This window comes from Anopheles merus, chromosome 3L (assembly GCF_017562075.2).
Source record: "Anopheles merus strain MAF chromosome 3L, AmerM5.1, whole genome shotgun sequence".
Classification (NCBI taxonomy): domain Eukaryota; kingdom Metazoa; phylum Arthropoda; class Insecta; order Diptera; family Culicidae; genus Anopheles; species Anopheles merus.
The window spans coordinates 3,313,821-3,326,564 of NC_054085.1; the positions used below are offsets into that span (position 1 = coordinate 3,313,821).

At 37.3% G+C, this 12,744-nt stretch overlaps 1 protein-coding gene across 1 annotated transcript; it reads left to right on the forward strand.

Annotated features, from left to right (window-relative positions):
• Positions 1–6,884: 6,884 nt before the first annotated feature.
• Positions 6,885–12,010, forward strand: LOC121598758. Its single transcript, XM_041926030.1, has 7 exons — positions 6,885–6,998; positions 9,656–9,756; positions 10,140–10,229; positions 10,583–10,768; positions 10,831–10,992; positions 11,061–11,312; positions 11,469–12,010. Exons 1-7 carry the CDS (start codon positions 6,941–6,943, stop codon positions 11,472–11,474), a joined length of 855 nt encoding a protein of 284 aa, XP_041781964.1. The 5' UTR covers positions 6,885–6,940; the 3' UTR covers positions 11,475–12,010.
• Positions 12,011–12,744: the final 734 nt, after the last annotated feature.

The window sequence follows — 12,744 nt, forward strand, 5'->3', positions numbered from 1 at the left end:
GCGTTTCCTCAAAATGTGTTGTTAACCTGCAACCGATTTGTAAACACTGTATTCCACCTAAAACATGTAATCGTAAGTGAGCGAACATTCCAAGTATCTTGTAGAGAACTACGTACCGCTTTTGGCACAACGAGGACGATTCAGTAACAAGTATATACATATATTTTAATCCGCGGTTTTTGTAATTTGCTGCTGATTCACGGACTCTGGTGCAGTGTGGAAAACATTGCGCGATTACCGCGGTGCCATCCAGTCAACACATGAACAGTTCATGCCTACGGGTCGACTACTACATATTTCAACACAACCGTTGAATGGTTTTTATATGAATATTTTTCTCTTTAAATTAACGAATTGCACTCAAAATATATGAAATAAATTAGCATTTATTTTGTGGAACATATTAAACAATCACATATACCGTACTAGATAATAAATAGATGAATTTTAATATGACCATCATATTATTATTCAAATCGATCTGTCACCCGGGTGTCATAAACGGACCGCTCTTAAGCTGACAGCCAACGGCCTGCTGAAATCAATTGCTCCTAGTCAATAATCCATTGCTCGCAATCAAAAGTAGAGGATTCTAGTCAAGAATCTATTGCGACGAATAAAAAAAAGTATGCCGCTAGTCAAAACTCAATTGAAAAACCCTGTAAGAGGGACACAGATTTCAGAGGTTTTCCAAATTAGAGGAACAAAAATGTAGTGGAAATCAAGGGACTGTGCAAAATGTTCAAATAAGAGAGGTTTTTCAAATTGGAGAGGTGTCAAATAAGAGAAGGTTCACTGTATATAGAAATGTAGGAAATGAAGGACTTTAACTATCATCAAGATCATAAGATTACAGTCAAGCTTCTGTGTTGCGTATGAGCAGGAATATTTCGTCGCCTTTGATGCGGGACTTCCTTGCTGCAGCCGAGGCGGAATGTACTGTCACCGTAATGCGATGCAGACGGGGCCATCTACGCCGACGCCAATGCAAAAGGTGATGCACTTAAGAGAGGGAGAATGACTTCCTCCCTTGATGTGCGGCTGCAGCGGGTGGTGTGAAGCCGCCTGGCCAATGGAGTCGCCAACGATGAAACGGCAGCAGGGGCCAATGTCTTTAGGGTTCACAAAGCAGCACGTTCAACTGAATCTCAGGAGACTGTTTATTGAAAATTAAGATATTTTAAAGACGAAAGTAATATGCGTAACATCATATAAGAATTCCGTAATGAATTGTTTGTAGTATCTGAAAATAGTACAAATCAGTAGCTATTCGATGAAGATAAGGAATTACATTGATGAGGGAATAAAGCTGATTGTGCGACCATGCTATGCACAGGAAGAAAAGGTAAACAATACCGGTTATATAGAGCCAAATTTGACAATCGTCATGGCGACCTAAATCTTTCGATAAGCTCACCTCCTTCCTACTCACTTTGGTGAGGACGCCCAGTCAGACAAATCGGACTAAATTTACCCCTATCTTACCTCAAAATTACAGGTTATTTAAGCGTATTTCTTTCTTCTGTGTCCTTCCAATTCTTCTTGCGTTGTGTATTTCGGTGATAGATGCTGATAACATGTACGGATTAATGGTATTATGATAATGTTAGTTAGATATATGATACAGTGAACAGTTTATATTATAGAAGTTACTTACCTGAGAACGATTTTGATACATAACCAGCATTGCGTATATTGAATACTTTGACACAACACTATCTTATTGGTTATGTACGGTCAGCGCTTAAATGGGTATATGAGCCAGTGATTTACGGTTTTTTTATTTTTATTTGCAGAATGTCTGCTAAAAGAAGTAGGAAGTCCGGTATGTTATATCGCAGACGCGATAAAAAATTAAAACTCATGCGGGAACAAGCGGAGTGTGATTAACTTGTTCCTGACGAACATCATGATATCAGTAGCTTCATTGGTAAGTGTTGCTATTTTGTTGTTCATCTATTGAAAATAAACTAATTATTTCACATTATGTTTATCATAATAGGTGAAAATGATGTGCAACAAATGGACGATACCATATTTGAAGATATGGACGCTACACATTCATCCAACACAGAAGATGGCGAAATCAACCATTTTAATTAATTCATCGAGGACGAATCGGAAATGCTATTCCAGACTAGTGATGGGTAAAGTTGGCAAAAATCCGGAGTCGACTCCGATCCGACTCCGATAAATTCGGAATCGTTCGGAATCGTCCGGAGTCGTACGGAGTCGCCCGGAGTCGCCCGCAGTCGGAGTCGTTCGGAGTCGTTAGGAGGCGTTCAGAGTCGTCCGGAGTCTTTCGGAGTCGTTAGGAGTCGTTAGGAGTCGGAGTCGTTAGGAGTCGTTCGGAGTCGTTCGGAGTCGTTCGGAGTCGTCCGAAGTCGTTCGGAGTCGTCGGAGTCATTCGGAGTCGTTCGGAGTCGTTCGGAGTCGTTCGGAGTCGTCCGGAGTCGTCTGGAGTCGCCCGGAGTCGCCCGGAGTCGGAGTCGTCCGGAGTCGTTCGGAGTCGTCCGGAGTCGTTCGGAGTCGGAGTCGTTCGGAGTCGTTAGGAGTCGTTCGGAGTCGTTCGGAGTCGTTCGGAGTCGTTCGGAGTCGTCGGAGACGTTCGGAGTCATCCGGAGTCGCCCGGAGTCAGAGTCGTTTGGAGTCGTTTGGAGTTGTTCGGAGTCGTCCGGAGTCGTTCGGAGTCGGAGTCGTTCGGAGTCGGAGTCGTTTGGAGTCGTTCGGAGTCGTCGACTCCGGACGACTCCGGTCGACTCCGGACGACTCCGAACGACTCCGACTCCGGGCTGATCTAGTGGTTCCATTTTGCCGGAATCGGAATCGAACTAACAATAGTCGAAGTCGGATCGGAGTCGTGGGTGCGCTCCATACAGCACATCACTATTCCAGACAAATGATGATTTCATTAATGAAAACATGTCCGAAGAAGATTGTATTCGTTTTTGGGCCCTTTCGACGAATCAATCATACCGGTCAATAGAAATGGTATTGGAAATATTGAAATCAAAATACAACGCCAATGTTCCAAAAAGCGCCAGAACATTGCTTAAAACTAGTGTTGGGTTCTCTATATTTCCAAGTCACTCCACTTTAATTACTCGCCGGCATTCGAGTGGCGTCCCTTTAATTTTCCCCGTCCTTGGCGTTGTCAATCTAGTTACTTTTTGACAACCACAGACCAAGGTTTATCTCATTGTCACGGTGGGCGTCCAATACGCTCGAAGACGCGTCACACCAACCAAAATCTACCGATGTTAAACCTAGCGACCTCTACAACTAGAAGGCAATGAAAGCAATTAAGGGATCATTGATATACCAGGCGGCAAGTACTGGTACAATGGCATTCCTAACTGTAGTTACAAGTATTTCAGGTAAGAGAAATTGTTCAACTATGTGTATATCGTTGTAATGTAACGTATTACAATTCTTGTTGATATTTTAGCAAATGTGCACCTGGGATGTCCACTCTAACATTAAATGTTTCCATTGATGAGGTACCTGTTCACAATAGTGGTAAAACTCAACTATGGCCAATATTTATCAATTTTTTTTAAATGCCTAATGTGCCGCCGATGTGTGTTGCTATATGTTGTGGTGAAAGCAAACCTACCCGGTATAATAATAATATAATAATTAGAGGATTATTTAAGACCTGTGGTTGAGGATTTGAAGGATGTCCTGATTAACGGCATAGAAATACAAAATGAGCATGTTTCTATAAAATTGAGAGCAATTATAGCTGATTCCCCGGCACGCTCCTTTATAAATGGCAGGAGATTTTCAACAAAATTTATGTAATATTAGTCACTAATTAGAAATTTCCAGCTGTAATTGCTTGTCACGCTGAGGAAGGATGCCTCAAATGTTGTTGCATGGGTATACACAGTGCAGAAGCACACACCATAGTGTTTCCAAATCTTCATAGTAATCCTCGTACCCATGATTCATTTGAAAAACATGAAATGAATGATCATCACAAAGGAACTAATCCACTATTAGAAATTCCTTATATAGACATCGTGCGGGACATTATTGTGAGCGATCCACTCCACCTTTTTTTAGGAGGGTTTCGCGAATTGCTTCGTGGTTGGAAGGAAGGCAAGTTATCGCAAATTATAAAATGGTACGATGAATAATTTAATCATTTTTGAAGTCTATAAAGCTTTCACGTGAGATACATAGGCAAACCAGACCAATCGAATACCTGCCCCATCACAAAGGGTCAGAATTAAGTTCGTTTTTCTACTATGCAAGTATAGTTGTACTGAAAAAAGTGCCTCCAGCAAATGCCTATTATATTTTTCTGATACTATTTTGCAAAATTACTTTACTATCTTCCTCTGTATATAAAAATAACTGGAAAGTTGCTGGTACAATGTTAACAAATTTTGTTGGTGGTGTAAGAGAGCTTTATGGTGTTAAAGCTTTAGTGAATAACTTTCATAACCTATTACATATCTACGAAGAAGTTAACCATTTCGGTCCTCTAATTACCATTTCATCGTTCCCATTTGAATGTCGATTGGGATACTTAAAATATCTTTTGCTTGGTGGTTCTAAACACATATAACAAGTTGTTAATAGAATCCTAGAGCTACAAGATTTTGTATTTTATAAAGATGAAAACGTAGAACCTTACCCTGTTTTAAAGAAACGAAAAACTTCATGTGATTAAGACTTGCATGTAAGATCAGATTTTGTATTACAAAATGACGATCACAATGGATGGTTTTTGACTAAAGATAGCAAAATTGTTAGGTTCAGGGGAGCTGTGGCGAATGATGAAGATAGCTATTCAGCAACAGGGGAAGTTTTGAAAATTAAACACGATTTCTTTGAACATCCTTTTAAATCTTCGCACATAAACATATATGTAGGAAACACTAATGATTTAGTTTTTAAAAACATTGTATACAGTAGCGATCGAATGATATGCAAATTGGTAGCAATGGGTACTGGTAAGAAAGGTGAATTCGTTTTTGTTCCATTAATTCTGTTCCGTTGATAACGGAAGATGAAGAGAAGAGAGAGAGAGAGAAGGAAGGCATCGTGCCATACGGAACAGGCGACGTATGTAGTTGACGGTAGGCACGTACGTATCGATACAATAAGTCGAGCGAAAACGCCGGTCGATGTATTGGTGTGCGTGTAATCTTTTGGCAAGCAAGTGTGGGAGCAAGAGCACGACTTGTAGGCGAGCAGGTAGAAACGCGTATGCGAAGAATTTATACTGGTAGTAAGAGCGTTCGGTGAATTTCGAATTGAAACGGCATTCTGTTTGTAGCAAGCGGCTTAGCCAGACGCAAACGCAAGTAGCAGTGTTAAGTTAGTCAATAAAGCGACACAAAAACTAAATTTTCTATTGTATCCACTGCTTCCCAGAGCAAATTATCCAAATTCATACGCTGGTTGGCTAAAATAAATTATAGGCTAAAATAAATATAATTATATTATTTATATAATTATATTATATAAATTATATAAATATGCATTACACATGATATACACGTATCACAATGTAATTTTTTTAACTTGTAGTAAAAACGTGCGATGTACTTTTCCTCTTTCCGGCGATCTTTGACCGCGCTTTGACGCTTTTCAATTTGCTTTTTAAAAAGTCGTGTGCATCAGGAACAGTGGATGTCGTTGTGCCAATAAATCTAAATAGTTCAATAATTTTTTCTAACTTCTTAAACTCCACTTCGCTTTCCGGAAATTCTATTCTTCTCCAACTGCACTTAGGGAAGAAATTCTTATCAAAAATTTTATCAATCGCTTCAATCATTAAATTTTTACTACCAGCGTTAGTAATAGAGCTTTGCAACCATTCTTGTATCTTTGTCTTCTCCTCGTCCATGCTAAGCTTAGCTTCAAATTCCTCTAATTGTTCTTCATTGCAAATCAAACTCATTTCGTAGGAAACTGGTATACGATTTATAGCTACACCCTAGTTTTCTTCACGTATGTTTCTTTCAGCTATTGAAGTGGTGACCGTTCTTTCAAGAATTTGCTTTCGATTTTCTTGGCTTGCTAACATTTTGAAAATCTTGTCATGATCCGCGACCATTTTACTTTTTAAGTCTACCACACACTCAATAAGTTTCTCAATTTTTTCATTAGATGCTGGAGCTGAAAACGATGTAGACTCAAAGTTTTCTTTCTCTTCGTCGGCCGCCCACTCTGAATATTTCATATCGTGTGGATGATATACAATTTCGATTTTTTCAGGATCAGTTTATTGCTGCTGAGCACTTAGTGCAGACGAAGAATCTTCATATAATTGTTTGGTCAGTTGATTGATACGTTGAATTGCATCTTCAAACGTATAAAAACCTGTCTGTAAGACGGTGCAGCGTTTTCTTTCAAAATGGCTGGGTGGTTCATGATGCTGTGCCCTGGCTAGATATTTTTCTATCGGAGAATTTCGTATTGCTGATGGCCATAACAAATACAAACAATTTCTACTGGTTCCTTGCACCCAAGTGTCTGGTACAGCTTGGATATTTCTTAAATCTGTTTTTACTATTGCATACGGCATCTTCAATTAATCAATATCGTGATCGTACACACTTAAAAATATTTCACGACCTCGGTTAAATAAACTGCCGAAATATGTCAGCTCTTTCATTTCTTGCTGATATGTCAGTTGAAAAATCCCAGTAGCCGAAAATCAGTACCATATAATACTGACATATCAGTTAAATATATATTTTAACCGAATCTCGGCAACACTGCATGCCGAGCGCATACGGTAACACAGCTGTCACCGAGCTTATCTGTCAAAATAACCGAGATATCGGTTTGATACGTTTCAACCATCTTGGTAGCCGTGACTCGGTTTTCGGTCTGTCATTCGCCATTGTGTTTACAGCGTGCTAGTGAAACGAAACAATTTTGGAGTGGTTTTGTTATTTGAAGTGCGATAAAAGCGAAAATGGATGAGATTCTGAACATTCTGCAGGAAGAAGATGTAAGAATATACGAAGTGTTCCGTAAGTATCTTTGAATCACAAATGATTTTCATTTTAGCTGCCGGTACCTGGTCTAATTTGCTTCTTCTGTGGGGAAAAAGTGTTTGGCTATGTAGAAGAACTTCAGCATCATACTAATGCACATATTCGGCAAAAGCACTTTGATCCGGATCGTGTGTTTTATGATTGTATGGTACCAAAATGTCGATCGACATATAACCATTTCAAATCATTAAAAAGGCACATATTGCAACAACACCCACGTTCGCCCAAAACACCCGGTGCTAAAAGAGCTATCGGAGAAAGGCTCAATGAGATCTCAGACGAACCCGTAACAAAAAAATCAAACCACATTGATATGGAAACTGATTTTGACACCAATTCATTTCCGGCAACTGAAGAAAATTTTGCATTTTTTGAAGAAACAATCACTTTGGAACAAATTAAAAAAAGCGTCGCTCTGGGTATTTGCAGATTGACGGCAGATGTTTCGCTTCCTCAAACCAAAATTTCGCAAATGATAAAACTTTGCGAACACCTAGTAAAAATGCTTGGTGTTTACTTCGAAGAAAAAACAAAGTCATTTTTAACGGAACGTAAAACTGATTTAGCTGCTCCAGAAACTATAAACTTTTTAAACAAGTTCCACGTAGAAGATTTGTTTTCGGAAGTTTCAACGCGTTCAAAACAAACACAGTTTTTAAACAATTTGGCAGTTAGTATTCCAAGACCAGTAGAAAAATTGCTTCAAACACGAGAAGATATTCGGCATATTGATGGTATACCAACAAAAGTAATAGTTAACGAAACCTTCATGTATATACCCATCACTGAGACCTTGAAGCTAATTTTCAGAAATCCCCAAAACAGAGAATTAATGACAGATAATTTGCCGCCATACCCAACCCTCAAAGAATACTCTAGTTTCCGATCAGGTGAAACATACCAAAACAGTGAATATTTTAAAAAATTCCCCGATGCCATACGAATAAACCTTTATCAAGACGACGTGGAACTCGGAAATGCATTGAGCTCAAGAGCAGGTATTAACAAAGTATCGGTGTTCGATTTTAAAATAGAAAATTTTCCAAGCAGGTGGAATAGTTCTCCGAAAACAATATTTCCACTGATCTATTGCACTTCTATAGACTCCAAAAAGCATGGCTTTAACAAGATCTTGGAACCTCTAATTCATGACCTCCGAAAACTGGAACACGGAGTAGACGTTTTCTACGGAACAGAAAAATATACTATTCGAGCAGTGGTAACGATGTTCTGCGGTGATACACTGGCTGTACATGAGGTTTTCGGACTAATGGGACCCATGGCAAAGTTCTTTTGCAGACTTTGCACTATACCAAGACCAGCATTTCACCAGAATCCGTTCCAAAATTTTCCCATGCGTACGACAGAGTGGTATGAATTCAACTTGGAGAAAGTTAATTCAGGAGCTATGAAGCCTTCAGATTGTGGATTGAAACGTGGTAATTGCATATTAAATGAGCTACAATACTATCACATTACACAAAATTTTGCTTTGGATACTATGCATGACATAGCGGAAAGATTGGTGCCAATAACTATACAGCTAGTATTAGGTCACTATCACAAAATTAAGTCGTTGGGTTTCAGTGCATCACTCATCAATGATCGTATACATTTATTTGCCTATGGATACATCGACAAAAAGAATAGACCATCGACGAACTTTACTGATGAAATGCTATCTAAACCCAGTAGTTACAAACTCAAACAGACTGCATCACAAAACCTGCTACTACTACGTTCTTTTCCTTTTTTGTTTGCTGACAAAGTTCCCGCTAATTGCGAGTATATGCGTATGATCGGTCATTTGTTGAATATAACTCGTATTTTGATGTCTACAATAATATCTGACCATATGTTAGTATCATTAGAAGAACTTATTCGGTTGTATGAGGAGTCATTTTACAAAAAATTTCAACGAAGACTTAACAAAAATCACCACCTAGCCCATTACATCCAGTGTATTAAAAAGAGCGGAAATATGAAACAGTATAATTGTTTAGTGTTCGAGCAAAAGAACAAACCAAACAAAAATCAATCATCAACTTGCAGAAATTTTAAAAATATTTGCAAAAGCTTAGCACAACGACAATGCTTTACAATGGCCATAGATATACTAGATAATCCGTTTACTGATAATATTACATATTACGGAGGAAACTTAGTTAAGCGAGAACATTGTAACAGTGTTTGCTTCATAGATTCGTGTGTTCCACATGTTTTTGTACCCAACAAAGCAACAGTAAATGGGATCGACTTCAGAAAAAACTTGCTAGTGTGCATAAAAAACCACGAAAATGAATATTATCCGTCGTATGGTATTATTGTCGAGATAGTGGTTATGAACAGTGCTATGTTTTTGCTGATTAAATTATGCAAAACTAACGGATATAATGATTGTCTAGAAGCGTACGAAGTTGCAGTAGGACCAACTGAAACATTTGTTTCATTTGAAGAAATCCATTCGCATACTACCTTTGCCTTCTGGTCACCATTTGGAAGTGATAAAAAATATGTCTCCCGAAGGAACTATTGCCAGGATTATTGACAAGCGTAATATTATATTACATACTTAATAGGTTAGATTGGAAAATAGGAAAGATAGGTTGTAACTGATTAAACATTTCTTACAGGAAAAGAAGAAATAACGGACTTGGACACCTTCTTATCCCTGGACAACAATGATTTCACTAGACTACAGTTAACGACAAAAATGATAAAAATAATTCAAAAATATTAAAAACAGTATGGAGTTACAATTGACATTACAACGACTCCCAATGAATTTATGGAAGAAACGCAGAGAAATGAAGTACCAACCAGAAGCTTGAGTTCAACTTTCAAGATGCACAATTTTGACAAGGTGTGCTACGGCGTGATGTACATACAAAGAAGTAACTTTTTTTTTAAAGGAAATTGACGTTAGCCTACTCCTTCTGAAAAGTGATGAAGGTAAACAAATCCATGAAACATTGACAGAAGGAATTAAACCCGACGAGGTCACCAACAAAAAAATAAATCGAATAATTTGCGATTGGCTAGCGGACAATTACGGCGTGTAAGTATTGTAAAAAATAAGGAAAATGTGAGTTGATCTACTACTTTCACATATTTCAGGCGTCCACAAACGGAAAAAAAGTAATGCTTGCAAAATCATTAATTAAAACTTATCCCATTCTGGCCTCGAACGTTTCAGATGTACCCTATGTAAGTAAATTTTTTTTTTATTATTTAATACCACCATTACACATGGTGATGCTGTCGTTAACTGTGTATATGTTTTAGACCGTAACACTTTTGTTTTGAATTTCGTGCTGTCTGTTCTGAATGCTGCTAGGATGTATTCGCAATCACTTCGATTGAATTATGTACAATATAACTGTGTAAATCCAAACATATCTGCTGGTGATTAGAACATACTAACAGCTTAATCACAGTATGTCTCACAAGATTCGAACGCAATGCAAATCATTTGTCAATTCACTGGAAAATATTTGGACAAACAGAACACTTAAAATCAGAACAACACAAATTTTAATCAAATTTCGAATATTTTACAGGCAGCGTGGTTTCATAAAGGTGGACGAGGAGCAGGACGGCATGCTGGTTCTATTCATTATAGAATGGAAACCCTTGCAAAAAGATCCTGTAGTCGAGTGTTCTACCGATCAAGACACGATGAAGCGACTCCATCTTCTTCAAAAATAATAACGAACGACGAATGTGGAGAAAATATTGATGATTTGGTAGCATCACATATGAAGTTTCTTATACTTGGATATAAAATTGATTTTAACCTTTTTCACAGGTGTACGAGTTAGAAACTATTGTTCCCTTGGAAAATTCAATGGAAAACATAAAATATTTATGGAAACAAACACTGGCTTACCGGCACGAAAAGCGTGACAGAGGGATTTTTTCCCAATTTATGACCGACTGTTCTGCGGCTTCAGCCTTCGGAGGAGAATTGGTATGTCGATTATCTTCTATCTCGATGGAAGTAGGGATACATTTGTAGCTCAATTCTACATTTTTCAGATATCTTTAGAATTCGAATTGATGAATCCTACTGCTGCTAAATTCGAAGACATGTGGAATGTAATCCAACAGAAAATATTGGAAAAATTTCGAATAGATTACAGGTACATAAAAAATGACCTGATTCAGTCACTATGTCTGGTACGAGAAAAAAATACTATAAGAGGAGCCAAGCGAACCCGCGAAGAAGACTATAAAGAGAATGATGCGCGTACATTAAATCCACTTCACGGAATAATCGATTGGATTGATGTAAGTTACGAGGATTCAACAAGAGTTTCTATTACAGCTAACAATTGCAATTGTTGCAATTCTAATAATCACATTAACCTCATATTTTTCCCACAGACCTCATGCTTAGAGACGATGTTTAATCCTCTATTTTTATGTTTCTTCTTCTTTTTTTAGAACTAGAACGTTCGAGACTTCATTTCCGACACCTGATGTCCCGCGCATTATAATTGTTGCCAAAATGTTTGAACTCGGCGAATGCTACGTGGTGTGGAAAAACAGTACGATTCATGTAGGAAACAATTTGATTCGTGCATTCATCGTTCTTTGTCAAGCCTTTACAGTTTTCAATGTAAAATGCTATGCGGCTGACAAACTTTTCTTTTCATTGTTTCATGCTTCATGCTTCAAACTTGGAGCACTTAGTACAACTAGTAATAAGTTTTTAAACCAGCTGTTTTAAAATCAAGTTTTTAAAAGAATTTATTTACATTCTCCTTATTTGAAAAGCGCACCTGCTTTTGAATAGCCAGGTGAAAAGCAAAATTCTAGTGATTAGAATAATAATATGAATTCATCTGATATAATCAATATAAGATTTTACTATGAAATATTAGAACTTTCATCGGAAATAATTAACCCACTTCAAAAAGGTATAATAGCGCTTTATTCTTATTGAACATTCAATCAAATTATTTAAACAATTTGTTATGCAAATAAAAAAGGACTGGCATTCCAAAATGATTGTTTTTATTTTTTGCCGAAATCTCAGTTAACCACAAACGAAAATCTCGGTTAAACGTAAACGTCAAACCAAACCGAAATTTCGGCAACCGAAATTTAACCGAAATATTTGCCGAGATGTCAGTTGTGCGGATCTCGGCAAAAATTAACCGAGAATCGGCAAAAAAATTTAAGAGTGTAACATAGGAAATATCAGTATCTGTAAAGAGTGCCATGTTATAATAAACTATACGATTTCTCATATAAATAACAGTACTGTTGATTCAGAAGAAATGGTTCAAGAAGGCTGTATTGCTTCAAAACAAAATATCACATATCAAATTGATGAGTAAAATATAGCACAAAAACTAAAAATGAGTACAATGTTTCAATTGTCCAAACTTAACCATTGTTAATAATATCGAAACATACAACCATTGTGGGATCATTGTTATTGTTATATATTTGGTTACTTCTTTATCTTATGCTTTGACAGCTTACAATATAATCATAATAGAATAATATTATTAAAATATATAACACCTATTTCTACGTTTTTTTTTTTCAAAATATCAAAATAAACGATTCAATTATGTTATGGACACTAATTTACCTTTATATTACCAAATTGTACAACTCATATCTTGCCGTGGAATTCACAATAAACCATTATGAGGTATTCATCGATTGAGGATTGACTAGTTCTATGTTTCCTCGCATTTGCTCATAG

What these genes read in the sequence shown, in the direction of transcription:
- LOC121598758 (XM_041926030.1), top strand. Translation starts at nt 6,941, where the DNA reads ATGGATGAGATTCTGAACATTCTGCAGGAAGAAGATGTAAGAATATAC. An exon ending in TGATAAAAATAATTCAAAAA is followed by an intron (nt 9,757 to 10,139) that starts TATTAAAAACAG and finishes CACATATTTCAG; the next exon opens with GCGTCCACAAACGGAAAAAA. An exon ending in CAGCCTTCGGAGGAGAATTG is followed by an intron (nt 10,993 to 11,060) that starts GTATGTCGATTA and finishes TACATTTTTCAG; the next exon opens with ATATCTTTAGAATTCGAATT.